Raw genomic sequence first — 25,837 nt, 5'->3', positions numbered from 1 at the left:
GGCCTCCCTTCCTCTTTTACTTGTCCTTTTCTCCCAACATTCTTTTCATGCCCTATCTCTGACCATCACACATGCGTATTGTCACTTTCCTGATGGTGTCATCACTTTTTCACCTTTTCTGTTTACCCTCTTAATCTCTTTTCACCTGAACTCTATAATTTATTTTATTTCCCCCACTCTCTCTCACTCTTTTTGTTGTTCACCTTTATCCTTACCTTTGTGAGTGGTATAGACACACAACAAATGGAGAAACACTGAAATTATCGGTGTGACACAGACTTGAAGTACTCTCTGTTAAAATCTGCAATGGATGGCTGCTTAAAAATAAAAAAGAGACAGTGTGGCATTGATACAGAGAAGAAACAAACCAAGCAAGAAAAAAGCATTGGGAACCATTTTTGTCAAAATTATCTTTCGAGTGTAACCTACTTGCTCTGATGCTCTTATAGGATTAGTTATAGGGTAAGCAACTTAAATGCACTCCAAGCTAGTGTTTGAGAATATTCCAACCTAGAAAATGCCTTTCTTCTAAATTTTAAATGTATCTGGCATTAGAAAACCTCTCTTCCTGCATATAAAATAAATCCATGTTTTATTTCAGGAGCATAATCTCACATTAGAACAATTTGAAAAATCAAATCTTTAATATGAGTAAATTTTTTCAGTAGGGGAAAGAATGTTGAGGAGTTACTGTTTTCGACAAAAACACATGGGTTACACTTACCGTCGCCTAAAACATTTCCTATGAAGTCATTGTAACTGAGATTTTATTATTATTATTATTTTTTTGCAACAATTAAATAACAATAATCTTTCTCTGGTGTATAACTACAACAGAGAGGCTAATTTCTTTTGGTCACTCTTCAAAATGAATAAATGTGCTTAAATTATAAGATGAGTTTACGTGAGATTATGCTACTACAATAAAAGTGGACTTAATTTTAATGCTTTTCATACATCTTAACCAGTGTTGAGTGTAGAATGTAATGTACACAAATATATAATACATAGTTACATATATACTATATTGCCAAAGTGTTCACTCACTCATCCAAATAATTGAAATCAGATGTTTCGATCAATTCCACGGCCATAGGTGTTTAAAATCAAGCACCTAGGCATGCAGACTGTTTCTACAAACAAACTACAAACAAAAAAATGGGTTGCTCTCAGGACTTCAATGAATTCCAGCATGGTACTGTGATAGGATGCCACCTGTGCAACAAGTCCATTCGTAAACTTTCCTCGCTCCTAAATATTCCCCCATCAACAGTCAGTGGTATTACAGGTCCTTCTCAAACAATTAGCATATTGTGATAAAGTTCATTATTTTCCATAATGTCATGATGAAAATTTAACATTCATATATTTTAGATTCATTGCACACTAACTGAAATATTTCAGGTCTTTTATTGTCTTAATACGGATGATTTTGGCATACAGCTCATGAAAACCCAAAATTCCTATCTCACAAAATTAGCATATCATTAAAAGGGTCTCTAAACGAGCTATGAACCTAATCATCTGAATCAACGAGTTAACTCTAAATACCTGCAAAAGATTCCTGAGGCCTTTAAAACTCCCAGCCTGGTTCATCACTCAAAACCCCAATCATGGGTAAGACTACCGACCTGACTGCTGTCCAGAAGGCCACTATTGACACCCTCAAGCAAGAGGGTAAGACACAGAAATAAATTTCTGAACGAATAGGCTGTTCCCAGAGTGCTGTATCAAGGCCCCTCAGTGGGAAGTCTGTGGGAAGGAAAAAGTGTGGCAGAAAACGCTGCACAATGAGAAGAAGTGACCGGACCCTGAGGAAGATTGTGGAGAAGGGCCGATTCCAGACCTTGGGGGACCTGCGGAAGCAGTGGACTGAGTCTGGAGTAGAAACATCCAGAGCCACCGTGCACAGGCGTGTGCAGGAAATGGGCTACAGGTGCCGCATTCCCCAGGTCAAGCCACTTTTGAACCAGAAACAGCGGCAGAAGCGCCTGACCTGGGCTACAGAGAAGCAGCACTGGACTGTTGCTCAGTGGTCAAAAGTACTTTTTTCGGATGAAAGCAAATTCTGCATGTCATTCGGAAATCAAGGTGCCAGAGTCTGGAGGAAGACTGGGGAGAAGGAAATGCCAAAATGCCAGAAGTCCAGTGTCAAGTACCCACAGTCAGTGATGGTCTGGGGTGCCGTGTCAGCTGCTGGTGTTGGTCCACTGTGTTTTATCAAGGGCAGGGTCAATGCAGCTAGCTATCAGGAGATTTTGGAGCACTTCATGCTTCCATCTGCTGAAAAGCTTTATGGAGATGAAGATTTCATTTTTCAGCATGACCTGGCACCTGCTCACAGTGCCAAAACCACTGGTAAATGGTTTACTGACCATGGTATCACTGTGCTCAATTGGCCTGCCAACTCTCCTGACCTGAACCCCATACAGAATCTGTGGCATATTGTGAAGAGAACGTTGAGAGACTCAAGACCCAACACTCTGGATGAGCTAAAGGCCGCTATCGAAGCATCCTGGGCCTCCATAAGACCTCAGCAGTGCCACAGGCTGATTGCCTCCATGCCACGCCGCATTGAAGCAGTCATTTCTGCAAAAGGATTCCCGACCAAGTATTGAGTGCATAACTGTACATGATTATTTGAAGGTTGACGTTTTTTTGTATTAAAAACACTTTTCTTTTATTGGTCGGATGAAATATGCTAATTTTGTGAGATAGGAATTTTGGGTTTTCATGAGCTGTATGCCAAAATCATCTGTATTAAGACAATAAAAGACCTGAAATATTTCAGTTAGTGTGCAATGAATCTAAAATATATGAATGTTAAATTTTCATCATTACATTATAGAAAATAATGAACTTTATCACAATATGCTAATGTTTTGAGAAGGACCTGTATATGAAAGTGGACAGCAAACGTTATAGACCTCCAAACTTTATGCATGTTCAGATTAGCTAAAGAACAGTGCATAGAGAGCTTCATGGATTGGGTTTCCATGCCAAGCCGTTTCATCCAAGCCATACATTATAAGTGCAACGCAAACTGTAGCAGGCAATTATGTAAAGCATGCTGCCACTGGACTCTACAGCAGTAAAGGTGCGTTTTCTGAGATGGCGAATGACACTTCTCCATCTAGCAATATAATGGACAAGTCTGGTTTTGGTGGTTTCCAGGAGAACTGTACTTGTTTGATTGTTTTGTGCCTTGCGTAAAGTTTTGAGGAGGGGAATGCTGTGAGAATGTTTTTCAGGAGCTGGACATGGCCCCTTAGTTCCTGTGAAAAGATCATTGAATGCATCAGCATACCACATGAATTTGGACAACTCCATGCTCCTAACTTTGTGGGAACAGTTTGGAGATGGCCTGTTCCTCTTCCAACATGACTGTGCACTGGTGCACAAAGCAAGGTCCATAAAGACATGCATGAGACAGTTTGGTGTGGATATCCTGACCTCAACCTGACAGAACACCTTTGGAATGAATTAGATCGGAGACTGAGGGCCAGGCCTTCTCATCCAACATTAATCTATGACTTCACAAATGTGGTTCTGGAAGAATGGTCAACAATTCCCACGTTCCTAAACCTTGTGAGCAGCCTGCCCAGAAGAGTTGATATTATAGCTGTTATAGCTGCAAAGGGTGGACCAAAGTCATTTTAAATTGTATGGATTAAGAATGGGATGTCACTAAATTCATATTGCAAGTCAAGGCAGGTGAGTGAGTACTTTAGCAATATAGTATATATACAATGATTTGCAGATCAGATTTTTACATTTTGTTTGCTATCAAGAACTACCTGTTGGTGTCCCTTTCTGTTTATGTTGTCCCTCTCCTCTCCTTTGCTTGTCATTTTCATATTTGTAAATGCTTAGCAATTCAGGTAAATAACTTTTGTTATGTTTATTTTTTGCCTTGTGAGTAGTATCATTCAGTTGGAATTTAGGTAATGCTGTGTATGTGTGAGATACTCACCATCTCCGATGATAGCCAAGATGGCCAGATCCACCTGTCGCTTCCAGTAGGAACCTTTCTGAAGAGCAATGCCATAACCGGTGGTAGCAAATATGTACCTGAATAAACGATCACATGAACAGAAACCCAGTAATCTAAATTTGTGATTTCTCCAAAGAGTGTCACCATATTAAGAGATGTGTTGAAGGCCAAAGCAAGAATAATGCTACATGAAAATGAAATGAAACTGAGGTTGCAGATATGCAAACTCTTTACAAAAAACTAAGAGAACTTTAATTTGTAGGTTTTTATGTTTTAAAAATAATATATTTAAACCACCATTTAGGCCACAAAATATTTGTATTACAAATCAAATCCAGTTAAATTGGTAAGTTTGTTAATAACAGTGCCTTGTAAAAGTATTTACTTGCCTTGTACAACAAACACCTATGTATTTTACTAGAATTTAGGAAATAGACATATTTGTCCCTAATTTAAGTGAAGGGAAAAGGCTGCACTGTTTTTATTTTTACTCCTTAATAAAATAGAATATTGTATTGTGACTTATTTCGTATTTAGGTTACAAACAGGTGGACTCTATTTACTAATTAGGTGACTTGTGAACTAGCACTGGACTTTATTTAGCGGTATCAAGTACTGAGGGCTAAATACAAATGAACCATAGCCTCTAACATGCTCTATCCATCTTCTTATCAGTTCTGACCATCTCCCCTGTTCCTGCTGAAGAAACGTATTCCCACAGCATGATGCTGAAATTAAATATATTTTCTTGATGAATTTGATGGAAATGTTACAGGAGGAGGGTGCGTTAATATAAATGTATACTTCTGCCCACTCCTTTGAGTGTGTAAATATTGTATATTAGTCAATATTGCTGTTAAGTTCAATACATTTTTGAATTAATGAAATGAAAATACTACCACTACAATGTGTTAGTGTAAATCTGCTGTGGCCAACTCCAGTCCTTGAGAGCTACAGGGGTTGTACAATGAAACTGAAACACCTTGTTTAAGACCACAATAATTTATTAGTATGGTGTAGGGCCTCCTTTTGCGGCCAATACAGCATCAAATCGCCTTGGGAATGACATATACAAGTCCTGCACAGTGGTCAGAGGGATTTTAAGCCATTCTTCTTGCAGGATAGTGGCCAGATCACTACGTGATACTGGTGGAGGAAAATGTTTCCTGACGCGCTCCTCCAAAACACCCCAAAGTGGCTCAATAATATTTAGATCTGGTGACTGTGCAGGCCATGGGAGATGTTCCACTTCACTTTCATGTTCATCAAACCAATCTTTCACCAGTCTTGCTGTGTGTATTGGTGCAATGTCATCCTGATACACGGCACCGCCTTTAGGATACAATGTTTGAACCATTGGATGCACATGGTCCTCAAGAATGGTTCGGTAGTCCTTGGCAGTGATGCGCCCATCTAGCACAAGTATTGGGCCAAGGGAATGCCATGATATGGCAGCCCAAACCATCACTCTGGGCATGCAACAGAGTGAAGACTGGCTACCAGGCTGGTCCAATTTAGCCATGAAACCTCCCACACTAAAATGACAGGTGTTTCAGTTTCATTGTCCAACCCCTGTATTATCCTGCAACTTTTAGATGAATCCCTTCTCCAACTCACCTGAATCAAGAAAATGGCTCGCTGCCAGGCCTCTGAAGAGCTGAATGACATCCTGATGAGGGAATTCAGGTGTGGTAGGCCAAGGGTGAATTCAAATATTGCGGGATAGCAGCTCTTGAGAACTTAGGCACCCCTGATGTAAGTGGTGTTATCAGCCTAACATGCAGTATTAGTCCTAGTAAACTGAGCTGAATAGTAATTCATTGCCAAGCTTCTTGGTTTTTAATTTGAGACTAATTTAATTTCTGTTGCAGAAACTGTGAGACATCAACTTAACTGTTTTTGGAAATAGAAAAGTTCTGTGGGTTTTATCCCTGAACAGGTATAGATTAGCAAAACTGTGATAAAAGGGAATCCCTTTCTTTTCAAATAGATTTTAGACATGTTCCCAAAATGTCAGCTTCTATTACTGTCACCGCATGATTCACTGTCCCAAAAATAAACTACACCCCATCTACTGTGGCTGAGCTGGGCAACGCTACAAAGCCTTTTCTATATCAATGGTTTGGATAAATGGCTATCTGTTACTTAAGAATTGTAGCTTTATTTACCCGCTGCCGATGGTCACCAGCTTACACCCTTCATCTCTTCCAGCCATGTAGTTCAACACTGCTGCATCATAGATGAAGGCATCCAGTTTACTGTGAGGGACAGACAAACAGAGAACAATGAAAGAATAGAGATTTAAAAAAAAAGGTCTTTCACATTTTTTTAAAAGATTGAGTAAGAAGTTCACAGGAGGAGACAGAAAGCAATACACTCTTATTTGAGTGTGTTGATTGCAGATCAATTGTGAAGTGTTAAATCATCACCAACAGGCCTGCAATCCAAGCGTAACCAAACACAAAGGACACAGAGGGGATTGACAGTTCAATACGAAACGCTTCATTGATTATAGGCCCTTAGAGGCACATATTGTAGGCATCCTAAACAAACTTCAGACCCACACAAACATTTACACTGTCCTTCTCTCTTTCTGCCTCTGACCACACAGAGACCCGTAAACAAGCCGAAGAAGAAAAAAAGAAAAGATCCAAGCCCCTGACTGACATTTCTAATGTAGCTGATACTGTCACTGGCCACTGCTCTTTCGCTATATCAGGACACAAACAAACACCACACTCAAAACACTCAGAGCCCTGCTAATAGTCTGGTGACTGGCTGGCATTTCTCGAATGTCAAATCCAGCCCTCTAACAGACAGTTACAGCTAATGGTGTAGCTGCGTAATTAGCTTAACCCACCACTGTCAACAAGGAACATGTGCATCCCAACACAGAGAACAGATAATGTGCATTGGTAGGCATGCAGCTAAATTAGAGTGCAAACCAGTGCCTTTCAAAAAACATGTTCATGTCTGTGAACACCTTTTAAAACAAATTAAGCTCTGCAGCAACGAAACATTCATTATACCCTCACATTAGGATCAAAAGAGTTGCAATATATTCTGCAGCATTCCATATACACTTTTACATGTCAGGTTTAATGCGAAAAAGTTTACCCCTCACTTTGCACATATAGTTCAGGTATTTTTAAGTTGTGTTCTGGTAAATAGTTATGACCAGTAAATATTTAACCTGCAAGCAGATCTTATCTTTGATTAAATAGAGTCTATTTTTGAGCTAACAGCTAGTCAGACCAAAGCCAAGACAAAAGTGGACTTTAGCTGCAAACAACAGTATGTTAAATATTTCAGACTAGATAAATACTTAAAATGGCAAAAGTCTGCTCTTGTCATAAACTAGTACTACTACCCATTACTAGGAAAACTACTTCTGAACTGCCACTTTAGGTCCCAGTCAAAATACTACAGGATAGAGATATTCCTAGAGATGTCTGATTTAATTCCAGCTATGGGAACATTTAAACGGGTGGTACTGGAGTCCTTCACTGAACTCTCAGTAACTGTTGATGAAGTGTGATGGCAAAAATGGCCCACATTTCACAATCTCTCAAAAAATATAGCTTCTGCATATAACTTTGCTGAGGTCATGTGACCTGTGTCATCTGACCAGCTCTGGGCACTGTGTCCCAACAGCTGTTGGTGTGTGCAGGGGAGCTGTGCACAGAGTGGCTGAAACACTAACCAATGCATTTCACACAGTTTAACAGCATAGTATGAAGCAGGAGAGCAACATTTTGTCAGCAAAACTATTGAGCAAATCTACCTTGAAAGTGTTTTTAGTTAAATAACAATCAACAAGTAATACAGGTCCTTCTCAAAATATTAGCATATTATGATAAAGTTAATTATTTTCCATAATGTAATGATGAAAATGTAACATTCATATATTTTAGATTCATTGAACACTAACTGAAATATTTCAGGTCTTTTATTGTCTTAATACGGATGATTGTGGCATACAGCTCATGAAAACCCAAAATTCCTATCTCACAAAATTAGCATATTTCATCCGACCAATAAAAGAAAAGTGTTTTTAATACAAAAAACGTCAACCTTCAAATAATCATGTACAGTTATGCACTCAATACTTGGTCGGGAATCCTTTGGCAGAAATGACTGCTTCAATGCGGCGTGGCATGGAGGCAATCAGCCTGTGGCACTGCTGAGGTCTTATGGAGGCCCAGGATGCTTCGATAGCGGCCTTTAGCTCATCCAGAGTGTTGGGTCTTGAGTCTCTCAACGTTCTCTTCACAATATCCCACAGATTCTCTATGGGGTTCAGGTCAGGAGAGTTGGCAGGCCAATTGAGCACAGTGATACCATGGTCAGTAAACCATTTACCAGTGGTTTTGGCACTGTGAGCAGGTGCCAGGTCGTGCTGAAAAATGAAATCTTCATTTCCATAAAGCTTTTCAGCAGATGGAAGCATGAAGTGCTCCAAAATCTCCTGATAGCTAGCTGCATTGACCCTGCCCTTGATAAAACACAGTGGACCAACACCAGCAGCTGACACGGCACCCCAGACCATCACTGACTGTGGGTACTTGACACTGGACTTCTGGCATTTTGGCATTTCCTTCTCCCCAGTCTTCCTCCAGACTCTGGCACCTTGATTTCCGAATGACATGCAGAATTTGCTTTCATCTGAAAAAAGTACTTTGGTCCACTGAGCAACAGTCCAGTGCTGCTTCTCTGTAGCCCAGGTCAGGCGCTTCTCCCGCTGTTTCTGGTTCAAACGTGGCTTGACCTGGGGAATGCGGCACCTGTAGCCCATTTCCTGCACACGCCTGTGCACGGTGGCTCTGGATGTTTCTACTCCAGACTCAGTCCACTGCTTCCGCAGGTACCCCAAGGTCTGGAATCGGCCCTTCTCCACAATCTTCCTCAGGGTCCGGTCACCTCTTCTCGTTGTGCAGCGTTTTCTGCCACACCTTTTCCTTCCCACAGACTTCCCACTGAGGTGCCTTGATACAGCACTCTGGGAACAGCCTATTTGTTCAGAAATTTCTTTGTGTGTCTTACCCTCTTGTTTGAGGGTGTCAATAGTGGCCTTCTGGACAGCAGTCAGGTTGGCAGTCTTACCCATGATTGGGGTTTTGAGTGATGAACCAGGCTGGGAGTTTTAAAGGCCTCAGGAATCTTTTGCAGGTGTTTAGAGTTAACTCGTTGATTCAGATGATTAGGTTCATAGCTCGTTTAGAGACCCTTTTAATGATATGCTAATTGTGTGAGATAGGAATTTTGGGTTTTCATGAGCTGTATGCCAAAATCATCCGTATTAAGACAATAAAAGACCTGAAATATTTCAGTTAGTGTGCAATTAATCTAAAATATATGAATGTTACATTTTCATCATTACATTATGGAAAATAATGAACTTTATCACAATATGCTAATATTTTGAGAAGGACCTGTATGCTAATAGAGCCTAAACATTCCAAAAATGTTCCTTGCACTGGTGGTTTAACAGCACACAATAATTTAGTACGCTCTTCAGTTTTAAGATAAGGAAGCCAAAAGGGCTTTACAGATAATTTTCAGTACAGATATGTATACAATTACACCCCTACCTAGCATTTAATCGATCTGAAAAAATAATTAGCAGGACTTGTGAGTTTATTGTAAACTGTGGCGGTATGCACAGATTCAGAGATGTTTGTTAGTATTTTACTGTTCTGCGGAAACTTAAAATGTAGGTAAAATGGAACAAATACTTACGTAAACTTACTATAAGAACACAAGATTTACGGTATTAAAAAGTCAAGAGTTTAAGCTTAGGTGTTATTCATATATAGATTTAATTATATCATCAAAACAGTCTTAACAGGTTATATTCTTGTGACAGTTTATGTTTAAATTTTTCCAGCATAATTATGAGACATAATCTTGTTATTGAGCCAGCTGCAGTGTTGCTAACCCACAAATGCTGTCAAATAGAAATGTTTGTATAAATGAATGCAAACACATTCATCTGGCTTGATGTGCAGACATACATGACTAACATGAGACTGTCTTTTTTTAGTCAGTCAGTCATTTTCTACCGCTTATTCCATAGTGGGTCGCAGGGAAGCTGGTGCCTATCTCCAGCAGTTTATCGGCGAGAGACGGGGTACACCCTGGACAGATCGCCAGTCCATCGCAGGGCAACACACAATCCATGCACTCACTCATTCATACACCTAAGGGCAATTTAGAGTGACCAATTGACCTAACAGGCATGTCTTTGGACTGTGGGAGGAAGCCGGAATACCCGGTAAGAACCCACGCATGCACGGGGAACATGCAAACTCCATGCAGAAAGACCCCCGGCCGGGAATCGAACCCAGGACGTTCTTGCTGCAAGGCAACAGTGCTACCGTGCAGCAGCCTTTTTTAATTATATATTGCCATTTCCAAGGGGGGCAGCACATATTTAATGTATGTATGTTACTATATATATATATATATATATATATATATATATATATATATATATATATATATATATATATATATATGCCTATGTCCAAATATTTAGAAAGATGGTACCCTCATATCACATTGAGTTTCATTTTTAATTTTCTGACTTTCCTTGTAACTTCAGCCTTTCATAAATTACATTCACATTTCGTTAACAATGTATTCAGTGTTTCTTCCTTAATTTTCAGACTGTTTTTTACTATATGCAAACTTTTTCATTTTCATTTTTTCACACTTGTTTTATCATTTTACCAGTTACACTCTTAGCACTATGAAGAGTTTAATAAATTGCACTAGAAGGATGTGAGGTCCCCAGGAGCAGTGACTACTTACAACACATTTTTCTCTCACTGGTGTTCCAGTTTTCAACACATTCATTAACATATTAGAAAACCTGAATCTGTTATTAAAATTGTCAACTTAACAAATATAATGATGAATTCAGACTGACTGCTGTGATAATCCCCTGATTACCCATTATATTAGACTTTCATTCAATGCGTTCATAGTTCATTCAATATATTCAGACTTTCTTTCAATATAATTAGACCTTCAATCAATATATCCATCACTTTATACATATATTCAGGGATATGACAATATGTACAATAATTTGTATCAAAATGGCACATCTATTTGATAGTGTCAGATGTTTTAGGCAATATATACAATATTTCAGCATTATTTTTTTACTGTATTCCGGCATGTGTCTTATCATAATTACATTAATTTCAATGAGAAAAATCAAGAACTATGTAAGAAAATGTGTGAAATAAGAAAAAGTGGGCATAAGACATACAAGAACACAGCCAAAAGTTAGTGAGGAGTGATGAAATTACTTTTGTCAAGACTAAAGAGGAGAGCAGGAATGTCTCCAGCTTAAATTTCAGTATATAAAGTGAAACTTTACAAGTAGATTTTTACAGTAAGGATGAGGAAGTCGGGAGACATTTTGTCTAATTGGATAAGCTTAGAGACCGTGCAAACCGGACACCTATGGAGGGATTCAAAGGTAGTCTGTGTTGAGCCAATCTGCCAACAGTTTACCACAGCTATAAAGTTGAGACAGAAATTGTAATTTAAAAATGCCAAAATTCTGGGAGCTTTTCAATAGACCTAACTTCTACTGTAGTTATGACTTGCATTTTTCTCTAATTGAGCACAGCAATGAGTCTGCATGTACCTACAAACTGTTACAACTTCTACAACCAGATTTGTAGAAGTCACTTTTCTCAAAATCAGTGAAGGTTTAGCCTCTTAAGCCCCAAAGCTGATGTAAAACTGAAACCTGGGGAGGACTTGTACTTTTTTTTTTTCTACATTCATTGCTGTACAGGGGTTGGACAATGAAACTGAAACACATGGTTTTAGACCACAATAATTTATTAGTATGGTGTAGGGCCTCCTTTTGCGGCCAATACAACATGCATTGTCATCCTGATACACGGCACCGCCTTCAGGATACAATGTTTGAACCATTGGATGCACATGGTCCTCAAGAATGGTTCGGTAGTCCTTGGCAGTGACGCGCCCATCTAGCACAAGTACTGGGCCGAGGGAATACCATGATATGGCAGCCCAAACCATCACTGATCCACCAACATGCTTCACTCTGGGCATGCAACAGTCTGGGTGGTACGCTTCTTTGGGGCTTCTCCACACCGTAACTCATCAGATAACAATACATGTTTCACATTGTCCACAGCCCAAGATTTGCGCTCCTTGCACCATTGAAACCGACGTTTGGCATTGGCATGAGTGACCAAAGATTTGGCTATAACAACCTGGCAGTGTATATTGACCCTGTGGAGCTCCCGATGGACAGTTCTGGTGGAAACAGGAGAGTTGAGGTGCACATTTAATTCTGCCATGATTTGGGCAGCCGTGATTTTATGTTTTTTGGATACAATCCGGGTCAGCACCCGAACATCCTTTTCAGACAGCTTCCTATCGCATCCAGTTAATCCTGTTGGATGTGGTTTGTCCTTCTTGGTGGTATGCTGACATTACCCTGGATACCGTGGATCTTGATATCACAAAGACTTGCTGTCTTCACAGATGTGCCAGCAAGACGTACACCAACAATTTGTCCTCTATTGAACTCTGGTATGTCACCCATAATGTGGTGTGCATTTCAATATTTTGAGCAAAACTGTGTTCTTACCCTGCTAATTGAACCTTCACACTCTGCTCTTACTGATGGAATGTGCAATCAATGAAGACTGGCTACCAGGCTGGTCCAATTTAGCCATGAAACCTCCCACACTAAAATGACAGGTGTTTCAGTTTCATTGTCCAACCCCTGTACATTCCCTTAGTTAAACATAGACATGTGTGGTGTCCTTTAAAACGTCAAATTATTGGCTAAAAGCTGATAAGCCACTTTTATGAACACCAAACAGTTAAAGCTTCAAGCAGTTGAGTCAGAAAGTAATCAAACTCCACAGAATGCTGTCACTGCGAATCTTGGTCTCAGCTGCCCTACCTGCAGTTTCTACACACACAAACAGCATATCTGCAGACATCTTGGACCTCACAGATCCTGAAAATATAAGTGTTGTCGCAATCAGCCCAGGATTTACTTAACCAGCAGCAAAGAAAGTCCAGAATTATCACTCATGATTGAAAAACAATGTAAAAACTTTCTTACCTTCGTAATTTTCTCTCCCAAATGTATAATCCTTTGTTTCTTTTTAATTTTTGTTGGGTAACTACATCTCCCAGTGTGCTTTCCAAGTAGATGTAACACATTTCCTGCTTCCTGGAAGCGGAAATGCGGGGTTGATTAGAAGCTCGTTTGTGCAATTCTGATCAACCAAACTCAATTTACTGCTCTGCATAAAGCTGCCTGTAAAGGGAAAATACAGCAGCTGGAGCAAAAGAGAGCAATTTAAATAAAGAATATGTTAAAATGAGTCATTTTAGTTATGTAAAAAAAGTTTATTAAGTTTTTTCTTAAATGGTGCCAATACTGTGCCAATGGGCAAAACACCTAGGTGTGTCTGACTAAAAGCACTGTAATTTTGTTTTCAAAAGTTTGTAGCCCCATTCATGACATTTTTAAAAGTTGTATATACTGTACAATTCAGAAAAACTTCTGGTGAGAGAAAAAATCTTCATTTTATTCTGTGTTCCATCCTCATTATCTCTGGAACAATAGCAGCTACTGTGATATTTAAACTTCTGATCTCCAAAGTGTTAGCTGTAATTTGATACCAAGATTATTTGAACAGAGTTTGTAATTGCTGAGAAAAACTCAATTAGATTTGGGCATGTTATTTCGAGCACAACCTTCTTCAGGCACAGCCAGGAGACGGGATATCTGTGGACTTCCTGTGACGTCACTACCCAAAACAGCACAGCTGTTGCTACATCCGCCCTCTTCCACACGGCCTTCCAGAGGGACCGGATAGGGGAGAAAAGTGCGCTGATGTCTCTTTGCTGGCAAACAGACATAAACTCTTCAACTGGATCCAAGGAAGCCATACAATCATCGATCAAATGCAAAGATAAGTACAAATGAAATACTGTCTGTGTATCCGGTATTTTCATTCATGAACGAGGAAATTAAGGTGTAAGAGTTGCTTACATTTTCTCTCCGAGGCCTGCCGAAACTGTGTCGCAGGGCGGACACAACGAGCCATTCTTCATCCACAGCTGGACGTTAGCGGGAAGCTAACCCTTTGTTCACGGTGGATACCTTCTTCAAACTTCATTGTCGCTTGGACAACATTCCTCACCACAATTCATGAGGTTAAGTGTTTGGGCAGAATAATATAGAAGTGGTTTAGATTGAAATGACCGAAACGATTTTAATTTTTATGAAGTTTGGTTGTGTGTGAAACTCTGCTATCTTAGTGCTAGCAGGCTGTTTGCAGCACACATGCCCTGCTTGTGTTCTGTGTTTGTGTGTTTTTAAGTTAAGTCAAACTTTACTTGAAGGGTGATTTTAAACACAGAACATTGCTCATAACACTCCATCCATGCTTATGCATTTTAACCCTTTCATTAACCCTGGTATTTTAAAGGTATGTGTTGATTCTGGTGCTAAGCTATTAGCTTCTTTGTTAGCTCAACTGCTAACCGGTAAGAACACGTGCTTGCTACTAAAGAGTATTTAACAGAAAGGTTGTTAGTTTTCAAGCTAGTGAATAATAGTCCCTGAACATCATGTACTAGATTTGATAACTAAGTAAACACCATTAAGCCCCATTTCTCCAGAAAGATTTGGCTCTTTTCCAAAATACTCCCTTAATAATATTTCTTCAAATATTATTTCAATAAATAAAGGCAGCTAATGAGACACTGTTGAGAAATAGTCATCCAGAAGGTTGGTTTTATTCAGCAGATCATTATTTAAAACATTATTTTATTAAAATAATATTTTATTTGACCTTGCATTGTGAAGGGTTGTCTAAACATTGCTGATTATTAAGTTGGTTCCAAGACTAATTTAACTGCACTTCCAGATTCTTCAAGATAATCCTTGGTTCTCAAACATAAACATTGCATGGTAATGTTGCATCACTCTGTCATGGAGTGACATTTTTGGACTTTATGGTTTCTTTTGCTAGTCCTTAGATCTTAGGTTGTTGTGCTACCTCCAGTTCTCAGTTTCCTTTAGTTCATGTTTATTCTTGATTCTGTTTTATCTTGGTCTGTAGTTTTCGTTTAGGTCTGTTTCACTGTTTTGTTAATCAGTCCCTTTCCTCATGTCTTAGTCTTATTAAGTTCACCTGCTCCCTCTGTCTCCCTGCGTCCATGTCACACCTGTTCCCTGTTTCTTTGATTACCTGCCTTTTGTTCCCCTCTCTGTGCTCTGTGTATATTAGTTGTTCTGTTTGCTTAGTTCCTCGCTGGTCCCTTGTTTCTATGTCGGTGATGTCTATGCTTCGTTTATGCTACGCTATGTTTCTATGTCTATGCTTTGTCTATGCTTCGTTTATGCTACGTGTACCATGACTATGTTTTGTTTCATGCTTCGTTTTGCCATACTACCTGGAGTGTGGAATAAATTATGATGCGGCTACCGAGCTCTGTTCTGCGTTTTGGTCCGACCACAGTCCTCCCCCGACACACTCCTTCAGTCATGATTTCCAATCATCTTTAATCAACTTGTTTATATTGTACATAGCCCATTAGTCTTCCCTATTCTTTAATTCTGCTTGGTAGTTTAGTTGGATTGTTTTAGCATAGTAAAGAGTTTGTTGATTGAAATAGGTTTGACTTTGAGTTGACTTATTTTTGTTAATAAATTCTGGTATTTTAAGAAATTGTGTCAATTCATTCCATGTGTGTGCAGAGTTTTGCTGTTCAATAATGTCAGAGCTCGTCTCACCCTTTTTGATTTTGTCCTAATACCACCGCCTTACTGGGCTGGTATTCACAGGAAAACCCTTAACAGACCGAAATATTATTTGATAAAATATTAATATCAAATATTAAATAATATTCTCAGATTCATAATCACAGCAAAAGCTAAAACTAATCATGCAAAAAACATATTCGATTATTTGAAGAGATCAGCCTGATCATCAAATTTTCATGATCAACATGCTTTGTAGTCACAGAGGTCAGATAAACAACAACAAAAAAACACTTTAATTGGAAGCCTTTTCTTATGTAAAAAAATGATATGGTCCCAAACAATAGCTACAGTTGTCTTGGTGATCTCACTGTTTACTTCCTGCTCACATCACTTCCAAAGAGCTCATCCATGTTCCTACAAAGATGATCTTTGTAGCAAAGGTTTTCACTCTATCCATTTTCTGTGTTCCTAATAAGTGATCAAACATTCATTTGAGATATTTCCATTAAAAGAGTTGTTTTATGAAGAAAGCAGAAACTCTAGAAGTCCTACACACTATAGTCCATATGACACTATGGATACAGATGACACGTCATTCATATATGATGGAGGCATAGCTGTAAAAGGATCTTTTTTGTTAAAAACGTTTTAAAAATAATGATTTGCTTTTGCAGATAATGTTGCCCTTTAAAGAAAAACTGAATATATACCAGTAAGCACAAATTGCATTCATTTAATTTCTTCAATTCTTACAAAGATATTTAACAGTCAAATAAATCTCCTTTTTGTCATTTCACCAAGCCTTGGACCTTTAGCTTTTCCATTTGTTCCATGCCTCTAGATTTCCCATCTAATGCTTGTAACTTTCCCATGTTTCTTTTCCATGTCTTTTGTCTACCTCGCTTTCTTTCTTCTATTGACACCAGCTCACAATTTATTGTCTTTATTTTTAGTACCCTCCCTTTTTTGTTCTCTCATCTCTTTGTCCATTTGTTGTATTTCCTCCAATGGGAAATTTTTCCTATTGGTCTCTTACACCATCCACTTTACTCATTTACTCACATGGTAGTGCCGCTCCTCTCCACCTTCCTTCACCTGTTTTGACCAATTTTCCCTACGATTTCCTATTCGCCCAAACCTTTTGAAAGTTATCCAACCCTTCAATTTTTCCTTGGTTAACCTTGTGATAAACCACCACCTTTTCGTCCTTCAAACGGACATGAATATGCAGACATCGACACCACATCAGTCCCACAAAAGGAAGCCAATTCTAAAAATAGCTCTGCTATTCTCTTTGAAGAAGTCCATTCATCCACAGTCTCAGAGGATCTGTCAAACCCATTCACAAGCTTAAACATGTGAAAAAGTACACACATACAGTATGTTCAAAATACAAAAATTGCATGTCACCATAAACAATATTTATAATATTCATAAGTGACTGTAAAGGGGGTTAGGGAGCACTTACAGGATGAAAACAAAAAAAACATGCAGTGTGAGTTGTTACCCTGATTTGAGGCTGACAAGTGCGTCCACAACACCAGTTTGGTGGTACTTCACCATGTACTGGTGCATGGCTGGGTAGTTCTTGCGGATGTTCCTCTCAGTGGATCCATTTGGGACTGTCCCAAAGCGGAACGGAGGTGAGTATGCATATGGATTCTGAAACTGTGGTGGGAAAAACAAACAAGAGAGGAACAGAATAACAGAGAACTGCTAAATTTACACTATAAAAATCAACAAAAGTCTTCTTGTGTAAATGAGGTCGGTTAAATTAGATTCAGTGAGTAAATAAAAACAGTACTTGGATGTTTTTTCAGTTTGTGGAGTTTTTATTTTAATAAAAGGCAAAAAGAAGAGAAAATAAATATTGTTCTCATCCATTTTACTTTAAAGGGTGCCGTTTATTTCAGGAAGACCTTTTTTTAAATGCACTCTTTCACTAATGTGTTCGTGGATATTTTGTATTTATTATTAATATATTTTAACTATATTTTAGCTTAAACTATGAAACATATGTTATCACCAAATTATGAATATATTTATCATTTATTTTCAGTATAAAGTTAGTTGTATTCTAGGTCACATATGTATTTTATGTTTGTTAAGTCTGCTGTTTTGAGTATTAGATAGAAAATACATCAAAGTACAACCTTATAGTTTATTCATTATACTATATGTATTATAGGCCAAAAATAATTTCTTATTTCCTTAGTTTTACTGAATTTCACAAGGGAAAACATAATTCTTTTCCATTTTTGACAATTTGATCACTGATCTGAATAAATTCATGGACAATTGATAATTCTGTTTCATTGGTGGGTGTCGTTAATACCTGAGTTCACACTGCAGGTCTTGATGCTGAATTGTGATTATACGTTCATATTAAAAATGACGTAACACACAACACGTTTTGGTCCAGCAAACATGGAAGAAACAGGTGTTTTTGCTTTGGTACAGTGTCTGTCCAACGGAAGCCGTTTATTGTGTCAGCATGTGCTGAGAAGGGAACGCATGAATAAAAAGGGAGCGAAACTTTGTTTTCCGGCATTTTGCAGAGCTTTTGCTGCCAATTCATTAAAGAGATCTGATTGAAAACCGGGCACATCCAAATTCCAATTTCTCTTGACCAGAGTTGTCACTCCATATAGCAATGAGGTCCAACATCTCAGTACCACTGCAGCCATTGTCCGTCTTGCTAACTGGTATCACTTCACGCCGGCGTAAAGTTGTGACAAATATCAGTAGAAAGTTTTATCAAAGTCACATCAAAGTTGCTCCAATCTAAATTAGAAAAATCAGATGTGGGCCAGATGTGAGTGTTCAAACTTATTCTAAAAAATTTGACCTGGTCACTTGGCTCCATAAACATCTGATTTGGCCCATATTTGCCAGCAGTGTGAATGGGGCCTTAGTGTGGCCTTCTCTAATTCCCCTTTTTCACTGGCTTATTTTAGCCAGCACAGCTCTGCTCCACTCGGTTTCCCTCTACTTGGTATGGTACCTGTTGTGTTTTCATTGACCCACTGATGGCTGGAGCTGATTGTCAGTGTAGTGCGCTGTGCTACTATTAACTGTTGGGACCCCAGCTATGGTTTACAACATTAAAGGCCAGTAAGAACTGTTCTGGAATTTTCAAAATAGATCACAGTAACCTACTTCCAGCTCAGCCAGGAACAGAAACAGAAGTAACAGCGAACTTCCTGTGATGTCACTGTTTGAATAAAAACCCTGCGTTCCAACAAACAGACCTCTTCCACACAGGTTCCGAGCGGAGCTGGAAGGAGAGACAGCACACTATTGTCTTTTGCTGGCAAGCAGACATAACTCTAAACTGGATCCAAGAGTGTCATAGGATCACACGATAGTATGCAACAAAGTTAACTATTGATTTGCTGTTCGAGTATCCAGCATTCTTTCATATAAAGGGTGTAATAAGACAAGGTCGACTTGGCTTTTCATCTGAGGCCTCCAGAAGCAGCCCTAATTGAAGCGGATTTCCCCCACGGCCAGGAAAAAAAGGCTGGGACCGCATTGCACGACTTCTTACATGCACGGCCGCATCGCATCCACACAAGAAGCAAAAAGTGCCATTGTCGTATGTTTCGACAGGGACAGCCAAGAGCCCTTCCCCACAGCTACTGAGGTTAGCTGCAAGCTAACCCTTTGTTTACACACGCAGATGTTTTCCTCATCGCCCAGGACAACTTCTCCTCAGCACGGTTCACGTAAGAGGTAGTGTTTAGGCTGGGATCAGTTTAGAGTTATAATTTTTAAATAATCTAAAAAATCTAAATAATATTTGTTTAATGACGTTTGTTTGTGTTGAGAAACTCAGCTAATGATGTGGTCTGTGTTGTGTTTTAAGCTAAGTTTTAAGCTAAGACAAACTATTTGAAGGGTGGTTTTTAAACAAAAAAATAACCATTACGTGCCGTCCACGCTTATGCATTTCAACAAAGGTAGCTAATTAAACACATTTGAGAATTGGTCATCCAGAAGGTTGGTTTTATTCAGCAAATTATTCTTTAAAATGTTATTTTATTAAAAAACAAATTTATCTGATGTTAACTTCATTTCCAGATTCTTCAAGATAATCCTTGGTTCTCAAACATAAACATTGCATGGTAATATCGCATCACTCTTTTGGTCATAGCGTTCAACCATCTTTGATTCACTTGTTTATATTGCACATAGCCCTTAGTCCTCAACCCCTTTCAATTTTGTCCTAATACCACTGCCTTATTAGGCTGGTATTTACAAGACAACCCTCAACAAACCAAAATATTATTTAATAAAATATTAAAGTATTAATATAAAATAATATATTCATATTCATAACCACAACATAACGTTACTGTTACATTGTCAAATTAAAATAATCTGTGTGAAATGATACAAATTAAATTGAAAATAAAAACATAAGTCAATACTAATAATGTTTATATTATTGTATATGCAAGAATGTCATATGTTTTCTTTCATGTATGAAATGATCTGCTGGGATAATTATCTGGATCACAACCCAGCCAGAACTTATAAAATAAGGCTCAGGTGTTCTAATGTGAGGGGGGTAAGGCAGGAGAGGAGAGAAGCTACTGTCTGGACTGGTGAAGCTCCAAAGTTAAAGTTTTGGTTTTGTGGGAAATGTTTGTGCATCTGAACAGCTGATTTTATGAGTGATCAGCTGATTTACAGTACCCCTTCAGAGTGTAATTCAGCTGATGCATCCTTTTTATTTTCTTGCAGCCTTCAGGTATGGTTGATGATTTGTAAATAGTAAAATTATATTTCACTATGACCTGCTCCAGCCATGGTTGTCCTTTATTGTGGTCGCTTTTGTGTTTTATTAACTTTTCTCTGCCCTACTTCAGCGAAAACATTGTCATTTCTCCTGGTCCCATGGCCATCAGTAAACAGCAGTCTGTTCACATCACGTCGTCCCGACTCAGCCCCAATCATACCTGTTCAGAAGGAGGGACTAATAAAGTAGGTACAGGTATGGAAAAAACTGAAATGAAAACACTTCCAAATGAGCCGAGTGAAATTGAGTAGGGCCAAATTGAGCCAGTGGAAAAGGGGCATAACAGTCATAGTTAAATATACCAATGTGGCTCTTTGGGGAAATTAATTTCCCAACCCTGTGGTGAATCTTGCCCATGCTGGATGATTATAGTGGGTCATGTAGGCGCACTATGAAAGAGTTATTGTAATAATTTCTGTACATTAGACAAAGTTTGACTGTTTAATGCCCCTGGTTCATACAGTGACATTTGGATTTTTTTTAAATAAAGGTTGTCTTGACTATGTTTGTTAGCTTAATGATAGTAAACAAATTTTTAACTCTGCTGATACATTGTGGACAATAAAAAACACAGGAAAAACAAAATCCTGATCCACAAATGTCTGCTATTTTATAGACTGTCATGCATCCTTTTTAAGAAAATACAGGTCCTTCTCAAAATATTAGCATATTGTGATAAAGTTCATTATTTTCCATAATGTCATGATGAAAATTTAACATTCATATATTTTAGATTCATTGCATACTAACTGAAATATTTCAGGTCTTTTATTGTCTTAATACGGATGATTTTGGCATACAGTTCATGAAAACCCAAAATTCCTATCTCACAAAATTAGCATATTTCATCCGAGCAATAAAAGAAAAGTGTTTTTAATACAAAAACGTCAACCTTCAAATAATCATGTACAGTTATGCACTCAATACTTGGTCGGGAATCCTTTGGCAGAAATGACTGCTTCAATGCGGCGTGGCATGGAGGCAATCAGCCTGTGGCACTGCTGAGGTCTTATGGAGGCCCAGGATGCTTCGATAGCGGCCTTTAGCTCATCCAGAGTGTTGGGTCTTGAGTCTCTCAACGTTCTCTTCACAATATCCCACAGATTCTCTATGGGGTTCAGGTCAGGAGAGTTGGCAGGCCAATTGAGCACAGTGATACCATGGTCAGTAAACCATTTACCAGTGGTTTTGGCACTGTGAGCAGGTGCCAGGTCGTGCTGAAAAATGAAATCTTCATCTCCATAAAGCTTTTCAGCAGATGGAAGCATGAAGTGCTCCAAAATCTCCTGATAGCTAGCTGCATTGACCCTGCCCTTGATAAAACACAGTGGACCAACACCAGCAGCTGACACGGCACCCCAGACCATCACTGACTGTGGGTACTTGACACTGGACTTCTGGCATTTTGGCATTTCCTTCTCCCCAGTCTTCCTCCAGACTCTGGCACCTTGATTTCCGAATGACATGCAGAATTTGCTTTCATCCGAAAAAAGTACTTTGGACCACTGAGCAACAGTCCAGTGCTGCTTCTCTGTAGCCCAGGTCAGGCGCCTCTGCCGCTGTTTCTGGTTCAAAAGTGGCTTGACCTGGGGAATGCGGCACCTGTAGCCCATTTCCTGCACACGCCTGTGCACGGTGGCTCTGGATGTTTCTACTCCAGGCTCAGTCCACTGCTTCCGCAGGTCCCCCAAGGTCTGGAATCGGCCCTTCTCCACAATCTTCCTCAGGGTCTGGTCACCTCTTCTCGTTGTGCAGGGTTTTCTGCCACACTTTTTCCTTCCCACAGACTTCCCACTGAGGTGCCTTGATACAGCACTCTGGGAACAGCCTATTTGTTCAGAAATTTATTTCTGTGTCTTACCCTCTTGCTTGAGGGTGTCAATAGTGGCCTTCTGGACAGCAGTCAGGTCGGCAGTCTTACCCATGATTGGGGTTTTGAGTGATGAACCAGGCTGGGAGTTTTAAAGGCCTCAGGAATCTTTTGCAGGTGTTTAGAGTTAACTCGTTGATTCAGATGATTAGGTTCATAGCTCGTTTAGAGACCCTTTTAATGATATGCTAATTTTGTGAGATAGGAATTTTGGGTTTTCATGAGCTGTATGCCAAAATCATCCGTATTAAGACAATAAAAGACCTGAAATATTTCAGTTAGTGTGCAATGAAACTAAAATATATGAATGTTAAATTTTCATCATTACATTATAGAAAATAATGAACTTTATCACAATATGCTAATTTTTTGAGAAGGACCTGTATAACCATGTTAGATGATAGATTTGCTTTAAGTGTAGACAAAACAGCTTAGTAATCCTAAAGCAGTGGATAATTGGATAATTGGAGTGGATAATTTTTTGAAGTTGTACGACAGAAGAATATATGTTGAGATAAATTCTTTTTTTTTTTTAACCATGTCCTGTCCGGCAGAGAAGCACTCAGAATTGTTGTCTGAGCGCCAACAAAAATCCCAACAGATTTATTTTCACAAGTGGAGCATTACAGCTAATGCTTTAAAGCTTTGCTTGATATTCATAAAAAAAAACTTTATTACAAACTGCTTTCGGATTATTTCAATTGTTACGGATACGGAGACAGAAATGGAAAGGAAAAAAAAGAAGCACAAAAGAGAGAAATGGGGGCAGAAAGGAAAAGGGGAGAGAAGGAGAATAGAATGGAGGAAAAAAAGAAGGATGAACAGAATACAAGATAACACCCTGCTTTCTTCTACACCTCCAGAAATGTTTGTTTTACCAGCCTTTTTACCAAAAGGTGCAGAGTACTTTTGAATGCAAGATGTATTTAGTGGTAAATGCATCTCAATATAGAACATCTGTGTATCTGTTAACACCTGAATCTAAACACCTGTGGGTCTGAGCATGAGCGCATTTGTGTATACAAGGTTTCTCCATAAAAATATGCAATAGCGAGTGTGAGGGGCCACACACAGACCTGGACCCGGGACAGATATGGAGGAGATCCGAGCCACGGACATCCAAAGGGCCCCCAGAGCACAGGAACCCCAGGAGAACGACTGCCGGGACTACCGTAACCCCCCCAGAGAGGAGCAGGCAAGAATCCCAGGGGAACCACCCAGCAGCCACAGTGGAGAAGCCCCAGGGAGCTGCAGCGACAAGCCCACAGGCCCCCCCAGCAGCCATCTATGCCCGAACAGATCCAGCCATGGACCTAGAGACCTGAGACCCTGGGACATATCACTCCCCAAGCAGAGGCCCGACCGAGCCCAGGGGTCCAGGCTCCGGCAAGCAGCCACTAGGAGTGAGCCGGTACACACCAAAGCACCCAGCCTGGATACCGAAAACCATAAGTACATCGGCGGGCAGACATACCAACCACCGGCAGGTAGTGTGGCAGGGACGGAATAGGCCCCACATTTGATGGAGGCCTAAACTGATCCACTAGAGGGAGCAGCCCAAGACCCAACCTGACACAAAAACAGGCACACACAATCACAATCAAACATTCCCACACTCGTGCATACACATAAAAACACTCACACCCACGCACCCAACGTAAAAACAAACAACAACGTTGTACACTCACACTCCCCATACATACTGTATACTCCCAGGTTCAGGTGCCAATACCCCATAGGGACAACCAGCCCCTGGAGCCAGGAGGTGGTCCCTTCCCTCCAGGGGTGTAGACAGCCAGACCACCCCAGCACCTGAACCTGGTCTGGGCTAGCCCAGGCTCCTGCCTGAACCTGAGCGACCCTGGCCAGACACCGACCCCCCTGCCCTGACCCCAGTCCCCAACCACCCCCATCCTCATCCGGGGAAGGGGCCATGTACAAAAGAGGGGTCTACATGGTCCAAACAAGCCTGCCAACCAGAGCCGCCACACAATAAAATAGTCCCAACCCCCAATGAGTTCCGATCCCCACCCCATGAGCCCTCCACCCCCAATGAACCCGACATGAATCTCCCTAACTAGGACACAGATATAGAACACATGCCCCCGAGCCCAAATGCCATGAATCACCCCCCCCCCACAGCACATGGGCACACTCCAACAGAAGAGCTTCATCCCTGAAAAGTTGCCGAAGCAACACCCACACAGCTCAAGCTCCTCACACAGCCCCGCTTCAAGCACCCCTACGTGTCCCACCCCCACCACAAGGCAAGGGCCCCTGCCCACAGGCGCAACAGGGCAGACACCGTCGAGCACCGAGGTCACAACGGAGCCCCCGACCCCACACCAAGATGGGACAAACTCACCCCAGCAAGAGGTCCCCAGCCAGCGGCAAACACTCGAGGCCAACGTCGCCCACCCCGCCCCTCGCAACCACACAGACACGCCACATCATTGAAACGATAGGGCAGGTAGAAAAATTATCCAGCTCAGCTCTACCATAGCCGGTCACCCTATCCAGATGCCGGTATTTCCGCTGTTTATAGATCCCAGAACTTTTACAGAACTTTTTTGAGGAAAGTTTAATACTAGCTAAATTGCTAAATTACCCTTCATAAACATTTAGAGGAATTATTAAAACTGAATTTTTATAATTTGGTTGAGCTTCTTTTTCATGGTAACTAACCAACCACCTGCACTACTTGCATGACATAAAGGGAAATTACCAAGATGCCTCACTGTATACAGTGTTTAACATTATCTTGCTTGATGATTTCCGTTAAACTGCTTCTATCATACAGATAAGCCCGAAATTATTCATACACTTGAAAAAGTTTTATTTAATTTACTTTTTATTTAACCATTAAGTTTCTTTTTTGATCAGAAATGAGAGAGACATCTTTTACAATACATTAAAAAAAAACTTTTTATCCACAGTTTAACAACTTGAATATAGAGTACCTTACAGTTTCATTAAAGTCCTCTCATTAAATGAAGTATGATGTAGTTTAATCACCTAGCATTGGAGTTGATGTTGAACTCTAAAATACTCCTTCTTGTAGAGAAAGAATCGTTCAGTTTTGTCAAAATAAATATTGGACACTTTCCCAGATCTGTTGTGGAGAGCAGACTATAAATTAGAATAGAAGCTTCCTATGCACTTGGGGATGCCCTGGAGCAGCAGGTTAACGGTATGTCTCCACAATGAGTTCCTCGTCTTTGACTGTGCTGCAGTAGTAATTCAGTATAAGAGATTATTCTTTCCTAATCAATAATGTTTAGACTTTTCTTTGTTTGTTTGTTTTTGCCAGAAGAACTCTGGCAAAATAATTTTTATTATTTTTAGGATATGTCTAAAAAAGTACAATTTATCAGAATCAGA

At 39.8% G+C, this 25,837-nt stretch overlaps 1 protein-coding gene across 1 annotated transcript in view; it reads right to left on the bottom strand.

The window, feature by feature from the left end:
* Nucleotides 1-25,837, bottom strand: part of LOC124864868 (glutamate receptor ionotropic, NMDA 2A-like) — a 283,980-nt gene that overhangs the window by 13,736 nt on the left and 244,407 nt on the right. Inside the window, exons 12-14 of the mRNA XM_047359828.1 lie at nt 17,290-17,450; nt 6,163-6,252; nt 3,974-4,071 (exon numbers count right to left, since the gene is read on the bottom strand). Coding sequence (XP_047215784.1) covers nt 3,974-4,071; nt 6,163-6,252; nt 17,290-17,450 — 349 coding nt within the window. The remainder of the gene's footprint in view (nt 1-3,973; nt 4,072-6,162; nt 6,253-17,289; nt 17,451-25,837) is intronic.

The sequence above is a fragment of the Girardinichthys multiradiatus genome, chromosome Y, assembly GCF_021462225.1.
Source record: "Girardinichthys multiradiatus isolate DD_20200921_A chromosome Y, DD_fGirMul_XY1, whole genome shotgun sequence".
NCBI lineage: Eukaryota > Metazoa > Chordata > Actinopteri > Cyprinodontiformes > Goodeidae > Girardinichthys > Girardinichthys multiradiatus.
The sequence above is the reverse complement of the archived record's forward strand: the minus strand, read 5'-3'. Positions and strand labels throughout refer to the sequence as shown.